The sequence below is a fragment of the Peromyscus maniculatus genome, chromosome 20, assembly GCF_049852395.1.
Source record: "Peromyscus maniculatus bairdii isolate BWxNUB_F1_BW_parent chromosome 20, HU_Pman_BW_mat_3.1, whole genome shotgun sequence".
In the NCBI taxonomy this organism is placed as follows: Eukaryota; Metazoa; Chordata; class Mammalia; order Rodentia; family Cricetidae; genus Peromyscus; species Peromyscus maniculatus.
In genome coordinates, this window is record NC_134871.1 from 8932979 (window position 1) to 8951575 (window position 18597).

An 18597-nucleotide genomic window follows, 5' to 3' on the forward strand; every position below is an offset into this window, starting at 1 on the left:
AGGCAGGGGCTCTGGGACTGTATACCATGGAGCTGAGCACTAGCAGGCAGTTTTGGCGCTGCGCTTTCTAATTGTGAACAAGGTAAGACGGGCTGCTTCAAATCCCTGTGGCCTTACTTCCCTCTTCCATGGTGGGCTGTCCTTGATGCACGAGCTGAAACAAACCCTTTCTCCTTGGAGTTGCTATTTGCAGAGTGTTTTATCATAGTGACAGGAAAAGAGACTCCGTGGCAAAGAGTAACTCACAGAGTCACTTGGAGCAAAAGGAGCATGACTTTTGTTCTCAGTGGATGTAAGCTGTTTGCCAAGGCCCTAAGCATCAGCTTAGGGCTGGAGGTGCTTGCTGGTGGAGGTAATAAAGAATCGACAGATTTGGTTACACCCAAAGCCTTATTTTATAATATGTATGTGCATGTGTGTTGATGGTAGACTACGATGTTTTTATGATCTTAATGGCCAGTGGCGTACAGAAAACATAAAAGTTACAGCTCCATTTATCAAGACATTTAAGGAAGCATGACAGCCACTTAGAGATGTTTAAACAAGAAAACACGATTTTTTAAAAATCTCTCTAGGTTACATCACCTCCTATTTCCTAAATTAAGACCTTTTCCTCTCTGGCACAGAATGTTTATGAAGCGTTTCTGTTAAATGACTTCAAGGAAGGGCTGGTTAGGCAGATATCATGTGCAAGACCCTGGATTAAATCCCTACTTAAGAAAAAAAAGAAAGAGATTTCATGAAAGGAGGAAGTCATTTCTGTCAGGTGTAAGAGGCCCTGGAGACCTTCCTTTACTGCTATTGTGTTGTGAAGCTTTCTTTACTCTAACCGTTATGCTCTTATTTTGAAGCATGATATTCATCAAGAATTTATTTCTCCTTTCCTTTTAATCTTTATGTAGTAAGTATAACAGGAAGACATCAAGGCTATTAAGAGAAGGAAGGGGAAAAAGCAAGGAGAAAGGTCTCTGGATCCCATCAGTCACTGAATCATGACAGGTTAAGGCCATTTTTGGTGGTTTGAATTCTGATGTTAATACTGTAGTGAGCTTCACGTGGCTGCCCTGAGCTACTCATGCTTCGTAAAGATAATTCAGCTTTTTTACTGGCCTACATGGTCATCCAATAGCCAGATGGTTCTGGGCCATGGGAGACTTCCAAATGTTCTATATATGGGAGAAGATTCTGTAAGATACTGCTCACAAGTTTTACGTCAGTTCAAGACAAGTAATATTTGTCTATCTTAGAGAAACTTAAGGTAAATTCTTATTGACAATTCTTTTTTTCAAAGAATGCCTACTTTATATCTCTTGTGTTGCTAGGCCTTTTTATGGATAAGATAGCTCACAGTTTAGAGGCTTAAAGTCCTGGATTGGAAAGTCCCATCTTTTGACCCTTGATGATGACTTTTGGGCTACATTGTAACAGGACAGATTCTACTACAATGAAGGCGTTTCATTCTTTTTTTGTTTGTTTTTCATTTTTCTTTATTAAGAAATTTTCTACTTACTCTACATACCACCCACAGATCCCACCTCCTCCCTCCTCCCACTCCCAGCCCTCTCTCCCAAGCCACCCCACATCCCCACATCTCCTAAATGGAGATCTCCCATGGGGAGTTAGCAGAGCCTGGCACACTGACCCTAGGCAGGTCCAAGCCCCTTCCCACTGCACCAAGGCTGTGCAAGGTATCACACCACAGGCACCAGATTCCCAAAAGCCTGCCCATGCACCAGGGATGGATCCCAATCCCCCTGCCTGTGTGCCTCGCAAATAGTTCGAGCCAAACAACCAGAAGACATTTCATTCTTGTGGGAACTAATGAAGTCCTAAGATATATGCATTCATCTCTTGTGAGAATGGTCCTCCCACAACCTAGTTTCTTTCCATGGGCTCCACCTCTTAAAGGCTCTACGGCTTCAGCATTGCCACACTGGAGATAGATACTGTAGCATGTGAACTCCTGGGGTATAAACCAAAGCAGAAGCCTAATTAAATAACTCTGGGCTGAGGAAATCATGGGTCAGTGAAAGGATGAGGACCTGAATGCAGGTCCCTAGAATTTGTGTAAGAAGGTAGGCAAGGTGGTAGATGGAGACAGCAAGATTCTGGGGGCTCATTGGCCAGCAAGTCTAGCCAATCCATGAACTTCAGGTTCATTGAGAGATCTTGTCTCAGAAAAGCATATGGAGAGTGACAGAAAAAGAGATCTGACATAGACCTCCACACATGCAGGACTCACATTCTCAGATCTTGATGCAAGGTAAGAATGAAAGACAGCTTGGATTTTTCATTTATTCAGTACTATGCACATTCTCGTTGGAAAAAAAATCTCTTGCATTTTCCATGTTATCCTTGTATATTATTATAACAACATAAACCTTTTCTCTATCTGAAGGGAAGTTATGTCATGCTTTCTATGGCTTTGAAATCTTTAGTGGCTGTGGAGGGAGAGAATGTTCCATCTAATGACCAAACAGTTTATTTTTGGAGGGAAACAAACATGAAATCTTGTCCACTGACGCCACTTTTTTTTTTTTAAATCTACAAACCATTTAGGCTCTGAAAGCTGAAATAAACACCACTTGAGGTTATTAAATCTTAGCTTTCCCACCATGTATGGGTGTACTTTAAAAGCCAGAGCAGACACTAGACTTTATTTCAGAATTTCTTTTTAGATGGTGTCCCAGAAACAAGTACCAAACAGGACACAGATTCTGGCATTGTGCTTCTCCCCTCTGGATGGTGTCTATAAATAGACTTCACCGTAAATGTCCCCATTTTTCCTTGTAGGAGAGTCACACTGGGTAGATGATGACTGTGAAGAAATAAAAGTTCCCGAATGCCCTGCAGGGTGAGTGCATTTTGTCTTATGGATATTATGAACTATTATTCCACATTCCTTGATAAACCATCATGAAGAATAGATGGGTAAACGGCTACAAACGTTTTAAGATGGACATCCACTTCAACACAAAAACTTGTATGAGTTCTTATAAATAGACTGCCAGTCAAGCTATCTTGAAGCTTTAAAAAGTAAAACAAAACACATTGATGTATTATTTGTGTGTGTGTGTGTGTGTGTGTGTGTGTGTGTGTGTGAAGGATGTATATGTAAGTGCTCGTGCCAAAGCGCATGGAGGTCAGAGAACAACTTTGTGGAGTCGATACTCTCCTTCTGTCTGTACATGGCTTCCGGGGATCAACTCAGATCAGCAGGTGGCGGCCGAGCCATGTCGCCAGTTGTATCTTGAAGCTTTGATGTTCTTTTTTTCCTGCATCTTTCTCCTATTGCTGCTGTGCACTCCAGAGTCTTGGCATCTGCTGTGGTCCACCGACGTGTGTCTGCTGACCACTAATGGATGCGTTTCCTCCAGTGATTCCCTGTTCTCCTACTGGGCGTCCCCCTCAGTGTTTCCCCGAGTTCTGTTTTTGCCTTTGTGAGTGTGTGGAGGAGGGGAAAGGAAGGAGATTCTAGAACTTCTAAAAGCTGTCATCCAAGAAGGTTACCCTACCAGATTCAGGTCTATGCTCTATGCTGACAAAGGGGTGTTCTTCTGGGGGACAGTCAAACTGAGTAACACCTAACAGCTCAAGTGTGACCAAAATTGGGCACTTATGCCTTCCAGGAAACTGTGTAGACTTCATGGGTCTTTACAATGCTTGACAGAAAATACATTTTCAACAAATGTGTTTTCATAATTTATATAGTCTTTAAATATCTACATGTATATATGTATGTATTACAGCCTGGGATGCAGAATTTAAGTGTTTAGATATCTTTATTTTCCCTTCCTTAAAAAAAAACCTTTACTAGGCATAAAAGGAAAGAAAAATAAAGACATCTAAACACTTTGGCTGTGTGGAATGGGATGAAACAATTTCTGACTGTTTAATATATGGCCCCCTTAAAATGTCTTACTTGTTACATAACTTCTCATAGACACTAGCTGAGAGTTGCTCAGTTAACTTCAAATTATTAGAAAAGAACTCTGCACATAGATCAGAATTCTGCTATGACTGACTAACCGCACCCTTAGGATAATACCATACCATTTTATGCATTCTTGGCCTGAATTAGTAAGTCCTTGGCTGATAGAGACTTTTAAAATCCCTTATAATTTAAATCATCTTGGAAACAATTTTATAATAAACTGAAGGAATTTTTATGATGCCTAGGTCTAGTGGAAAGAGTGTTATTGTTGTTAATTTTACATCACTCATGTAGTCAATTCACTAATATATCTGATAAGTATTTATTGACATCAGACATGGTGGCACATGCCTGTAATCCACTGAGGCTAAGGTGGGAACATCGTGAGCTTGAAGCCAGCCTAGTCTATATAACAAGTTCCAGGCCAATGTGAAACTCTAGAGGGGAAGCCTGTTAACAGAGGACTATAATAAGATACACAATAATGTATATATAAATGCAAAGGAGGTGTGTCTTAATATCATGAAAGAATGTGGAGGCATGGGCAACTAATGTCATAGAAAAGGCAACTTTGAGCTGAGTTTTAAAGAATGGATAAGAACTTTCCAGGTTCCATCTGGGAGACAATACATAATAAATACCTAATATGTAATACATACATATTTTTAACTGTGGTATAAGGTCCTTGTTTGCAAGGTAGGAAACAACAGTAGAGTCAGCTTTCTCTTGGCCATGGTGACTTTGCCAATTTATCTCTGAATTCAGTTGCCTCAGATGTTGTGTGGTTGGGCGCCCAGGCTTGCCCACATTGCTTCCTTCTTGGGTCTCTCTGGTATTGATGGGTCCCACTGTGGAATGTGTGTGGCAGTAGTTTCCCTGAGATTTCCTGTGTTACTGTTTAAGGTTTGTCCGCCCCCCGCTCATCATCTTCTCTGTGGATGGGTTCCGTGCATCGTACATGAAGAAAGGCAGCAAAGTCATGCCCAACATCGAGAAACTGCGTAAGTCACTTCTCCACCGCATGTTCTCATCTGCCTTCCAGGATAGCCATTGCTCTGCTGTGGGCTTCTAGAGCCATGGAGCCACTGCCTGTCCGTCTGTCCTTCCTTCCTTCCTTCCTTCCTTCCTTCCTTCCTTCCTTCCTTCCTTCCTTCCTTCCTTCCTTCCTTCCTTCCTTCCTCCCTCCCTCCCTCCCTCCCTCCCTCCCTCCTTCCCTCCCTCCCTCCCTCCCTCCCCCCCTCCCTCCCTCCCTCCCTCCCCCCTTCCTCCCTCCCTCCTTTTCTTCCTTCCTTCTTTCTTCTCACTTTCTTTTTCTTCTTTTAAATAAATTTCATTATTGGAAACACAAAAGGAAAAGTTATGTGTTTTTCACAGTTGAGGACATGAATTTTCTACACGAAGTGGTTCTGGGTGGTTTTCTTGTCCTAATAACTCGTTTTCTACTTCCAGGCTCCTGTGGCACACATGCTCCCTACATGAGGCCTGTGTACCCCACCAAAACCTTCCCCAACCTGTACACTTTGGCCACTGTAAGTATTTGTTCTCAAGTAATGAATAGTCAAAGGTCTGATTTAACTTGGGAATGCCTTGAAGCAAAGTTTATTTTTTTTTAAAATATAGAACATGCTTTAATTTTTAAAAAGATTTGTTTTTTAAAAATATATTATTTGGGAATTTCACACAACATATTTTTATTGTATTCTTTCCTGTCTCCTGACTCTTCCTAGACGATCCCCCTTTCCTATTCCTCCAACTTCGTGTTTTTTTCTCTCTCTTAAAGAAAACAAAAACAGAAACAAAGAAAAAAGTTACTTAAAAATGTAAGGTCTGATTTGTATTGGCTAAATCTACCTATTTATTTGGTGAGTGCATGTATATGTGTGCATATGTGTGTGTCCATGAGCGTGCATGTGTTTGAGAGAGAGAGAGAGAGAGAGAGAGAGAGAGAGAGAGAGAGAGAGAGAGAGAGAGAGAGAGAGTGTGTGTGTGTGTATTTGTGTGTGTGCTCACATATGTGGAAGTCTGGGAATAACTTTGGAGAGTCAGTTTTAACCTCGAATCTCTGAGTTCGAGGCCAGCCTGGTCTGCAGGTAAGTTTTAGGACAGCCAGGGCTGCATAGAGAAACCCTGTCCTGAAAAAACAAAAACAAAACAAAAGCAAAAAGATGGAACACTCTGTTTGTTGGGTGTGGTGTCAGATACCTTTAATCCCAGGTAGAGGCAGACAGTTTCAGGTCAGCCTGGTCTACAAAGTGAGTTCCAGGACAGTCAGGGCTGTTACACAGAGAAACTCTGTCTTGAAAAATCAAAACCAAAACCAAACCAAACCAAACCAAACCAAACCAAACCAAACCAAACCAAACCAAACCAAAACAAAACAAAACAAAACAAAACAAAACAAAAACCAACCAATCAACCAACCAGCCAACCAACAAAAAAACCCAAAACCATATTGTTCAGTATTAAAAAAAAAAATCTATTTCCCTCCATTGGCCTCCATTGTTGACAGGAAGTGACACAGCTTTGCGGGTGACCAAATTGTGTTTTGAAATTAAAATCAAAGCCTTTTCAAGTGCTGTTTTTGCCAAACTTCCCATTCAACTTTCAACTTCAGGGGTGTCTATCAGTTATTTTCTGAATTTTCAAATAAGTGTGTTGATTTCAGAAGGGCTTTTATGTTTGAATTTTCAAATATTCCAAATGCTACCCAATTTTCTTGTTTTAAGTACAATTTTCCATTAATTATTGTTTTATAAGTTATTAATTTGAAGAAGGAATAGAATCATAAACTTCTTTGGAGACACGTATCCATTCCAAATAAAGTAGTAAGGTCTATTTTGTTAAGTCTCAGCAGTCAAAAGGTCAAATATTATATTTCTTATCATGATCTTACATTTCTTTTTTTTTTTTTTTGGTTTTTCGAGACAGGGTTTCTCTGCGTAGCTTTGCGCCTTTCCTGGAGCTCACTTGGTAGCCCCCAGGCTGGCCTCGAACTCACAGAGATCCGCCTGGCTCTGCCTCCCGAGTGCTGGGATTAAAGGCGTGCGCCACCACCGCCCAGCATGATCTTACATTTCTAAAATGACTTAAAATTGGCTACAACTCATGTGTGCAAAAACAGACTCAAAATAAAGGCTATATGTGCACCACTTCATTTGGATAATTATGTATTATTATTAAATCTTCTGTGATAAGAAAATTGATAATAGAACTAATATATGTAGATTATTACCTTGCTATTTTAACAATGAAATCAAAGTAAAACCTATATATATATATTCTACTTGATTTGGGTAATTTAATATTATAAATTTTTTCTATAATAAGAAAATTGACAATAGAACTAATACATGCAGATTATTACATTGCTATTTTAACAATAAAATTGCTCTTATACAAAGGGTTTATATCCAGAATCCCATGGAATTGTTGGCAACTCAATGTATGATCCTGTATTCGATGCTACTTTCCATCTTCGGGGGCGAGAGAAGTTTAATCATCGATGGTGGGGAGGCCAACCTGTAAGTCTTGAATTCTGTGGGGGTGTTTTCATCTTTTGATATTACATGTGTGTGTTTGTATATGTGTACATTTTATAAATGTTTATGTGAGTCTATATAGTATGTGTGTATGATGTATATATATTTTATAAACATGTGGGTGTATAATATGCACATACATGCATCTATGCATGCACATGTGTGAACATAAGTTAGGATGATAAGAGTGTGAGATGATAAATTTCTTCTCTGGGATGGTAGTGGTGGAAATATACTGTGGGTTGAATGTCAGAGCACCTAGATGAAGGAATTATCAAATGTTACTGATTTATCAAATTTGAGAATACAGTATAAAAGAAAAAGAACTATGGTTTTCCAGGTATTTTGACCCCGGTGATATCATAAGCAGATGAATCAAATAAGAATGGTTGGTGGAGAAAAGAACGGACTAAAACTCAGGAAATTTATAGATTATTTTATTTAATCCATTCTGATCATAGAAGGTAGATGTAATAATGGAGTCCTACCTTGGTTCTGAGGCAGAGATGAACACTTCGAAGGAGATCCTGCTCAGACCTCAGACACTTGGGCAGAAATCAAAAGGCTTCTTGCGGCTCCTCCTGGTGTTTTTCCTATGACTGTGTATGATTAGGTAACCTGCTTCTGTCAGACAGGAGAAAAGCAATGACATAATGCCATGGTTGTTGAGTGTGTAGAACTGGGCTTCAGAGTCCAAGCTCTGGGCCAGAAGGCTCAGGATCATCACAGGGACACAGACCATGGCACAGTCAATTAGAGATGTGCAGAGGGGGAATGGAACATGGCTCCATCTCAGGGTCTCTGGAGCACTGGTGAGGGAGTTAGACCTCTGTGGTCTGCCTAGGAGTGAGAGGAAGGCGATGTCCTCACTCATCCCACACACCCACCGTGCTGAGACAGCCTTGAATCTGAGCTTTTGCTGCCATACATGGGCAGAATAAGGAGTAGAGGTTAGAGATGTTTTCATAACGTATCTCTTTCTGAGAGGTCATCTGTGATCAAAATATTCATCTTGCTTAATAGGCAAATCACTATGCAAGGATAAATGTGGGCTTTTTAAAAAATAAAAAAATAAACACTGACAGACTTCCTGTATCCCCCTAGAAAAGGCTCTTTATAATAGATGTTCTGATTTTGCTGTTTTTTTTAATTCAGGCTGGATTCCCAGAAGTCTATGATGACTTAGTTTGTGATCCCAGTGAAATTTGTTGACAGGGTGGATTTCACAAGTTTATGATAGAGGAATATTTTATGAGTAAATAAAATGATGGAAATGTGAACTCTATCGGACTATTTTGAGTTGGTCTTCGGCAATAACTTGGTTATGGAAACCAACTTGCCTGAAGAACCACAAGGGATATATGGAGATAAATGGTAATCTTACCTAATTGGATCACTTTACACTTCGGTGTTGACATGAAGTTTCCTCTGGGTTAGCATGATTCAGCAGCAGAAAAGTCCACATATTCATTACCTTCTGCAGACACCCAGTAGAGAGCATCTGTTAATCCATGAAGTAAATTCTCTGTTCTACTCTGTTGGCCTGCTTCCTCACTAGCTCTGAGAGTTGACATATTTGACCAAGTCTCTTTATGTTCACCAAGATTTGTGGGGAAACTGATTTTTGTTTCTGTCTATCATCTTGATTGAGACAGGTACCATGAGGATGCTAAGGACCATTGTAGCTATATTTTAAACACCCCCTGTATTGAAATCTGACCTCTACAAAGAACATACAAACAAAAACTACTAGTAACTATAGGCTAAGGATACTAGCATATAGATCATTAAGCACTATAAAAAATGATTTGTATATATTCCTGAAGCATGTATACAAACCTTGTAGAGACTCATAGATTTTATAAGGTCCCCAGTGAAAAAATAATGAGTAGAAAAATTATTTATAAAAATCTTAGACTGGTAATTCGATTTAATTCCATTCATATTTTCCTAAGTGATGAAGCTATGTAGGACATTTGGCTAATAACACAAGGGCAGATTAAATGATGAATAAGGACCACCACTTGTCCCTGTTTAAAACCTAGCAGATGGGATGTAGATTTGGGGTGTGTTCATGTGAAATTTTGAATCTCCACAATAAGTTTCCAAAAAATTTCCATAACTTAGTTTCACATTTAAAAGTACCTTAATTGTGCTTTTTTATTGCTGCGAAGAAACACCATGACCACGGCAACTCTTAAAAAGAAGACATTTAATAGTTGTGGCCGGCTTGCAGTTTCAGAAGTTCAGTCCATTATCTTCATGATTGGGGCGCATGGTGTCATGCAGATAGATGTGGTGCTGGAGGAACAGCTGAGAGTGCTGCATCTTGCAGGCAACAGGAAGTCAGCTGTCACATGGAGGGATGCTTGAGCAAAAGTAACCTCAAAGCCTGCCCCCTCAGTGATGCACTTCCTTCAACAAGAACACACCTCCTGAGAGTGCCACTTCCATTGGGGGATGTTTTCCTTCAAACCACCACAAAAAGCAATTGCATATGATCACTCTCATCATGGAGTTGATGTTGTTATTCTTTTTTTTTTTTTTTAAACTTATTTACTCATCTCTGGAATGTGCTATCACTTCCTTATGACCCTGCATGCTTACATGTATTTTATTGGAGTCCCTTAGGGTGTTTGCTTCTTTGAAAATGCTTTGATACAATCCTGTAACTTCTGATGAAGAAGTCAGTGGTGAATACTTCTGTGTTTGGCTTAGATCTGGACTCTTAGACATGTGTGTATGGGACTCAGGGCACTAACTCAATCTGCAGATTGGAGAAGCAAGTCAAGCCTGCTTCCTGCTTCCAGTCCCCCGAAGTCAAAGTTCCTGGGTGTTTTTAAGGGAGCAGATGTGTTCCTGCTGTTCTCAAGCTGCCTGGCCTTGAATTGCTTCCCACCCCTATTGGTCGGGTAGGGCCCATCCTTATGAATGAATTTCAGTCTAAAATGAGGGATGCTGGCATGCTCCAAAAAGAGATGGTACAAGGCTGTACAACAACATTGGAATGAATTTCTAGGTCAGGGGGATAGGCCTGATGGGAAGTCCAAGTTATTGCTTTTCTTATGTCCTTTCCTCTGCCTCTTCCCCATATGCTAGTATGTACCTGTAGGCTCCCCTGCCCCTCAATTTGTGTTCATTTTTGTTCTTGTTGCTGAGTATTGAACCATGGGCCTTGTGCGTCATCTCCTGCTAAGCTCTTTGTCCTAGCTCTTAAGTTTCTCAACCTGTGGGTTGTGACCCCTTTGGGGATTGCATATCATATATCCTGCATATCATATATTTACATTACGATTTATAACAGTAGCAAAATTGCAGTTATAAAGTAGTAATGAAATAATTTCATGGTTGGGGATCACCACACGGGGAACTATATTAAAGTGTCAGCATGAGAAGGTTGAGAACCACTGCCTTAACGCACTTAGGATGAGCTCTGCTCCCCTGCTCACCTTGAGGTACTTAGCCAGGAAGTGTTCCCTTGTGTACCAGGCACTAGCCTCTTAGTTCATTCCAAATTTTAGGTGAACTCTGTATTAGGGTTTTTATTGCTAGGATGAAACACCATGACCAAAAGGCAAGTTGGGGAGGAAAGGGTGTATTTGGTTTACACTTCCATATTGTTGTTCATCATTGAAGGAAGGCAGGACAAGAACTCAAACAGGGCAGGAACCTGGAGGCAGGAGCTGATGCAGAAGCCATGGAGGGGAGATGTTTACTGACTTGCTCCCCGTGGCTTGCTCAGCCTGTTTTCTTATAGAACCCAGGACCATCTGCCCAGGGTCACTCCACCCACAATGGGCTGAATGTAGCTACATCAATCACTAGTTAAGAAAATACCCCACAGGCTTGTCTGTATCCTAATGTTATGAAGGCATTTTCTCAATTGAGACTTCCTGCTCTCTGATGAGTCTAGCTTGTGTCAAGTTGACATAAAACTGGCCAGGATAGTATCTGTACCTAGGAGGCCTGCTTTGGTTCATTTGGTGCCTCACAGACTGAACTTGGGGTTGACCTGCTCAGCACCTCATTTGAGACAGGTTTTTACCTGTGGTTCTAGGGAATTTGTCCTTAAGACAGGACTCCAGGGGTTGGGCTCAGTGGTAGAGCACTTGCTTAGGAAGCACAAGGTCCTGGGTTTAGCTCTCAGCTCCTAGGGGTTGGGTGGTTGTGTGGGAGGGTGGGACTCTAAATATGAACCTGTAATTCTAGCTACTTGGGAGGCTGAGGTTATAATGATCATAAGTTCAAGGTTAGCCTGGGCAATTAAGCGAGACCCAGTCTCAACAACATAAAACAGTTAAAAGAGGGTTGGGGAATGTAGATCTGTGGCAGAGCCACTTTCCTTATGTTCATGTGGCCCTGGCTTATATCTCTTGTATGGAAAATAAAAAGAAAAGAAAACAAGAAAAAACAAAAAACAAAATAAAAATAACAATAAACAAATGAGCAAGTAGGGCTCCATCGTAGAGTTGGCAGCTCCAGGCCGGCATGTTCCCAGCTCTATTGCTCACCTGCTATTGGCTGTAATTACCTGGAGAGCAGTGGAGTGTCCATGTCCTGCTCCCTACCTCATATTCTCACTTTTTCTTGATCTACGGCTGAAGTAGGGATAGAGGACAAGAGAGTCATGGGCGTGGAAGTGGGGAGGGGAATCTGATCAAGATACATTGGATATATGTATGAAATTGTCAACGAAAACTATCATATGTGTGGAATTGGTAGTCCTGTCTGTTCTTCAGGTCTCTCAAAATTCTTATCTATTTAGTTCTATGACTTTGACTGCAAAGGACAATTTCCTTGCAAAGAAATGCTGAAAGGATTACAGTTCTATGCTTATGTTTTTGAAAAATATTTCTAGCTAATTTTCTTTTTAAAAATTTTCCTGTTACCATACCTATATACTTTCATAATTACAGAAAGTGTTGAATTTCACATTTAACAACCTGGGTCCAGTGGGGGAAGCTTTATTGATTCTTTACATTCCTGGAAACACAGCAAAAAGATACAGTCATATTTCCATTTGCCTAGTTTTCAAAATATGGTATCTAGGGCTCTCATACCAATAATGACAGTTTGGCTTTTGCAACAGAAAGTTATGTGTATCTTTTTACTTTATTTGTTTAAAAATGTTAACATTTAAGAAAATGTATGTTTGCCTTCAAGTTCAGAAAAAAAAAATCATGACATCCATCTCTGAATTAACAAGGATCTGGGAGCTTTTCTTTCTCCTCTACTTAAAATTAATAGCACTAAAGGGGGCATGTTTGATTTTCTCCTTTGAGTCAGTGTTTTAGTGCCTTTGGTTTTGGTAATCCCCATACTTCTGACCCCTGAAATATAAGATATATGTATGGCCTCTACAGAAGCTCTTCTGGCAGCTCAGGATTCAACTGAAGAAATTCCTTTATGCTTCAGTCTCCCAGAATTTGCTAGACTTTGACCATGCTATGAGATTATTAAATATTTTTTAACCATTTAATTTATAATACCTAAAAAATTTTTGGAATGTGTTATCATGTGAAAATGTGTGGAGTCTTATTATTAATTATGGAAGATCAGCTGATAGCTTAGGCTTGTTTCTAACTAGCTCTTATAACTTAAATTAACCCATTTCTACTAATTTACTTTCTGCCTCGTGCCTTTATTACCTCATCTCTGTAGTGCCCAACCTGCTTGCTCAGTGGCTCCTGGTGTCTCCCCTTCTTCTTCCTAGTGTCCTCTCTGCCCAGAAATCCTGTCTAGCTATTGGTCATTGAGCTTTTTTATTAAACCAACCAGAGTGACACATCTTCACAGTGTACAAAAAGATTATTCCACAACAGTGTTTAAAAAAGCTTGTTCAAGTATGAAATACTTTCTCAATAAAATGCTGGCATATACACTATAAACAATAAAAGAAAAGTTATGTTGGTATGAAGAGTTTTATATACCATCTTTGATAGAGTATTTTAGCCTGTGTATTTTTTTAATTCCATACACAAATACATTGTAGATTTTTGTTGACAATTTCACACATATATCCAAGGTATTTTGGTTAGATTCTCTCCCATTGCTCTCTTGTTTTCCATTACTCATTTAATTTTTCTACTTTATAACTAGTCTCCCCCTCTTTTTATACCTTTTGTTTGTTTGCTCCACTGTATTTGATTAGTATTATGTGATAAGTAAATATACATTTAATTTCATATATTCTCTGTTATTCACTTTTTATTTTCTTCTGATGAGGCCTCTCATTTTCTTTATAATATAGTCAGTGTGGTAGCTACTAAGAAGGAGAGATAATTTTCTTACTTCTTTTTTTATCCAGAAGAAAGACATATATATGTGTGTGTGTGTGTATATATATATGTCCTTGAATTTGTAATCCTCCACTCTCAGTCTCTTTATTGCTGGGATTACAGATGGACAAGACCTTGCTGGGCTAGAAACACATTTCTTGATCTTCAAATTGTCTGAATAGTTTATATTTTGTGATCTTAAAAGTACACATATGACTTCAACAGAAAATTTGTGGAAAATACAGAAAATACACAGAAAACTGGTTCTAATGGCATGCACATGTAATCTCTGTGCTGGAGAGATCAAAATTTCAGTTATGTAATGATGTTGAGACCAGCCTAGTTTATAAAGGATCCTGTCTAAAAAATTAGATTCTGATTTTTGTCACCAGCATAAGTGACTTATTGCCACCTCTTTAATATCATACGTCAGTGGGCTTGCCAGTTCATTCAGGAGGGCCATAGGTTGGGAGAGGGGCTTGGAGCTTCCTGAAAGCATAGCATATGGTGACAGCCCTCTGGTGACCTATCTTGGTCATCCGTAGCAGGATGGAGAGCTCCTTTGAGTAGTCCAGCCACCCCTCCTGCATCCTCATTCTTCATCTTCATGTGCGCTGTCAGAGTTGTTACCATGGTTACTTGTCATCATCACACTGTGTTTGCATCCTTCTATCACTGTGAATCCTTCTGCTGGTGATCTTGTACATGAGCTAAACGCTATCCCTAGGACTTCTCATTGTCCAGATAATACCAACATCGGCATGGGTTCTATGCTATAATTTTGGGAAATGTAGGTCATCATTTGAGAAGTTCATGTTATGATTTTTTTCCCTTTAGCAAGGCCAGGTTGACTTTGTATTTCTTACATATCAAATACTGCCTGGCACAGCTTCCTTGGAAACAGCAAGGCAGTAGCTTTTCCAGGAAGCTGTTTGGATATGAATGCAGTGAGCCTGTATCCTTGGAAATAAAGTAAGTATAAACATTGGTCTCATGAGAAACAGGCCTCTTTAGGATCTGGCATAGTTTTGAGGCTGGCACAAGGTGGCTCTTAGTTTGAGTTCATCTCTTGTTGGTAGGAGTGCTGAGGCCAGGCTAATTTAAAGTCCAGGATGCATTATAAAACCTGGTTGGAGCATGCCAGAGGTTACCTATAAGGTGGAAGGCTGTTTCTCGGTGCTGAACCAGACAAAGGGGAGACACTTAGAGCAATCTGAGACCCTTAAATCTTTGAGCCTTGCCAGAGAACCAGATGTCCTGGACCAGAAGGAGCCATGAGATTGAGGCGAGGTCCTCCTCCCTCGAGCTCACTAGCACCCCAGAAGCCCTCAGATCTGCAGGTGCTTGATGCTCTCCTACTTCATGACTCACTGGTTAGCGGCAATAGCTGTGAATCTTTATGGTGTAGATTTCTAGATGCTCCAAGGGGCTCTGAGATCCTTTCAGAAGATTTCAAGCTGGGCATCTCATGCTATTTTGGCATGGTCAACCAAAGCTCCTAGATCCCCTATGCTTCCCAAGTACATATTTCTACAATAAACAAATAAGTAAATAAAATAGAAACTTCCATCAGAAATACCATAAAATATTTTCAAAGTCTGGATGCAATGAAATCGGAAAAGGATCCTGTTTGCTTTGGTCTTGGCCTACAGTCCCTGTCACAAATTACCCTTGTCTTCCTTTGTGAGGATTTCTTCCCACAGGCTTCTCGTGGGACACTTGCCACCGTAAGCTGCTTTTAATGCTCCTGGGGTCAATGGATTCCATTGATTTTTTTTTCACTATTGTGCAATAATAAAAGACTGAAACAGACTGTTTATCCAATGCTAAAACACTGGTTTAAGGATTTTCAGTGAATTAACTCATTAAAATGTAGCATCATTCCATGTGCTAGAAAAGTCCATCTGCATTGTGAAGGAAACCAAAGCCCAAAAAGATGAAGTAACTTTCTGGAGGACCATGCCGTTGTTAAGTGACAGAAACAGGGGTCAAGGTCCAGGCTTCAAAGGTGCAAAGCCTGGGTTCTGAACTCCTTCATCTTTCACTTATCAGCATGAGCTAGAATAAAAAAAAAAGCACAAACAAACAAACAAAAAAAACCCCAAAAAACAAAAACAAACAAACAAACAAAAAAACCCAAAACTCATTGTGTAGCCTAGGTTTGTTGTCTTGCCTCAGACTTCCTAGGATTAGGATTGGAGATGTGCATCAATGGCTGGTTTACAGAGAATATTTACAAACATTCTTCATGGAATGCATCATTCACCCAACTTATCCTACATACTTTCTCCTAGAACCCCATTTACTAAAAAGAAGAAAAAAGCTAGATGAACAATATAAAAATATAGATTAAAAAGTAGCCTTTTTAGTTCTTCCCCCTCCCCTCATTCATCTAGTTTAAAAGTCAAACATGACAAGCTAGATTTAAAGATTTTTGACATCTGGGTACCAAATTGAGACTCCACTCTGTAAAGCCATCAGTAGTAAAAGAAACATATGGTCAATTCCTGCATCCTTTGATGAGCAGAATTCCGCCACATAAGTAATGCTTAAAACAGTTATCAGGAAAGACAGGTATAGAAAAGAGAGACTTTGGGGATGAAATAAAATTTTGAGAAGTCAGTAGCATCATAGCAAGGCTTTTGAGACTTTTTGCAGAATATGTACTGAATAACGTTTATGGATATAATGAGTCTGACTTCCAGATGTGAAAAAAAAAAATGGTTGGAAATCTTGTGAAATTTATGGTGCACACGAATAGAGTACAGCATATCAGACTTAATGTATTTTAGTGTTTTTCTTCTTTAACCAGAGCTCAGAATGTCTTATAAGCCTTTTATATTTTCCTCATTAGCTATGGATTACAGCCACCAAGCAAGGGGTGAGAGCTGGAACATTCTTCTGGTCTGTGTAAGTTACCTTTATTTTGTCATTGTTTATAAAATTACAGTTATGGTTCAATTTGTGAAACATGATTTTGGTCAATTTCATTTCAGCTAAATGTAAACATGTCAAATTGATAAGAATTTATCAATTCAGAAATAACTTTTCAGGCATTTTTTCCTCAAAGGTTCTTTCTCTCTCTCTCTTCTTGCTTCCCTTTCTCAGCCTCTCTTCATCCTCTCTCTCTCTCTTCTCTCTTGTCCCATCCCTCAGTTAAGGACGATTTTCTCTTTGACCTACCCGTTAGATCTTTTATCGTGTTAACCTTTATTCTGGTAACTTTTTGCCCAGGAATGTGTATTCCTCTTAGACTATCACTGTAGTTTCTGTTATCATTCTTTATAAATATATTACAAACTATTGTGTTTATTTTGTTTGTATTTATTTATTTTGATTCTCAACTTTGAACATATTATGTAGCCTCAGGCAATTGGGAAGCTGATGGAATGGTCTAGAGTTGGAAGTTCTCCACAGTAGACCTGGGGAGGGGAAGCCTCCGTTTTTATCCCATTTCCTACCAAACTTTTCAAATTTCCCCACTGAGAAAATGGGACTGCTTATCCCTGCAGAAGTAACTGGAGATTAATAATAGACGTTTTCAGGCTTTCAGATGAAATCTACCTGATAAAATTCTCAAAAACGTTGATTCTTTTTAAGGCTTCTTAAATAAGAAAAGGGGCCAGGTTCGACTTTCATGGGGATTTTATTCCCAGTGTGATGGTCTTTCCATTTTTCCCTAACCCCCTAAAGCTGTTTCCATGACTGCTTTTTTTTTTTTTTAATGCTTTAACAAAAAATCTAGACTGTTCTCTTAGCAGCAGTGTGCTGAGTGAGACCAATCATGGGTTGAGATTGATCCACAATGATGCTTTCTGCAGACTCCAAATTCAGGAATAGAGGCAGCCTCTTCAGATTAGAAAGGTTCCGTTGATTATTTTGGGTAACCTGAAGCTAAGACAGTACTGATTAAGAGGTATTTTTTCTTCCCTCTTTTAAAGAGCTCTCTGAGTTGAGGGGCGAGTATGGCTATGTTCGAATGGATGCTATTTAATGTCAAGTGGCCTGTTATTTACCAAGTTAACCTTCCACAGCTCAGGGTTTAACCCTTGGCTCTCACAGATGTATGCGGGAATTCTGCTGGGCAACTCATTCCCCCAGCAGAATGGAGTGGGGCCAACACCATAATTAATACTTAGTCTGCTCCCTTACCCCCCCCCCCCCGAAGTGCTGCTGAGCTTCCCTGAAAAGGCCCAGTGTTCTGGCTTTGAATGACAGTTTTCTTCATCCGTTTGAAACCACTTATAAGGAGGTGGCTTTTGTGTGCTCCCAAGATGTCTTTGCTTTCCCTAGCTATTCTTTTATCTCCACGTCCTGGAAGTGAGTGGGCTCATTTACTCCCAACCCTCACCCTTTGAAGCTTTTTATAACTTTATAAAATATGATCAGGCTTCTCCTTTTTTCCCCAGGGAATAGATGTCAAGGGAATCTACATATAGTCCATTCTGAAAATTTTTAAATTTAAATAAAACCAGATTCAAACCATAGGTTTAGACTTTAAAGGCCTATCCTTTTAACATGGTTCTGTATTGCAGTCTGGAGTTTCATTCTTGCTTCTTAAATGACAGTATTTCATTTCAAAATCATCCCCAGCTGATACTGCATTTCCCTCTGTTGTTTCAATTCATTCTCAGAGGCAGTAATTCCCATTATATATTTGTGTTCAGATTGAGTGCAATCCCAGGTCTGCTACTTATGAGGCTCCTGGTCTTGGGCATAGGACTGACTCTCTCAACAAATCAATGTTCTTATCTTTAAATAGGGATTATAATAAAGGTACTATGGAGGCAGAATGAGATACCTTTCTTAGAGAGTTTTATTAGGTTCCTTGGTACAGACAGAACAG

General features: G+C 39.7%; 1 protein-coding gene across 10 annotated transcripts in view; it reads left to right on the forward strand.

Moving 5' to 3' along the window:
- Enpp2 (ectonucleotide pyrophosphatase/phosphodiesterase 2) overlaps positions 1-18597 on the forward strand; it is a 113725-nt gene that overhangs the window by 45771 nt on the left and 49357 nt on the right. For all 10 annotated transcript variants that reach the window (XM_076555773.1, XM_076555769.1, XM_076555772.1 and 7 more), the window contains exons 5-9: positions 2794-2854; positions 4838-4935; positions 5384-5463; positions 7336-7455; positions 16606-16661. In XM_076555773.1, the coding sequence (XP_076411888.1) occupies positions 2794-2854; positions 4838-4935; positions 5384-5463; positions 7336-7455; positions 16606-16661 (415 nt within the window). The remainder of the gene's footprint in view (positions 1-2793; positions 2855-4837; positions 4936-5383; positions 5464-7335; positions 7456-16605; positions 16662-18597) is intronic.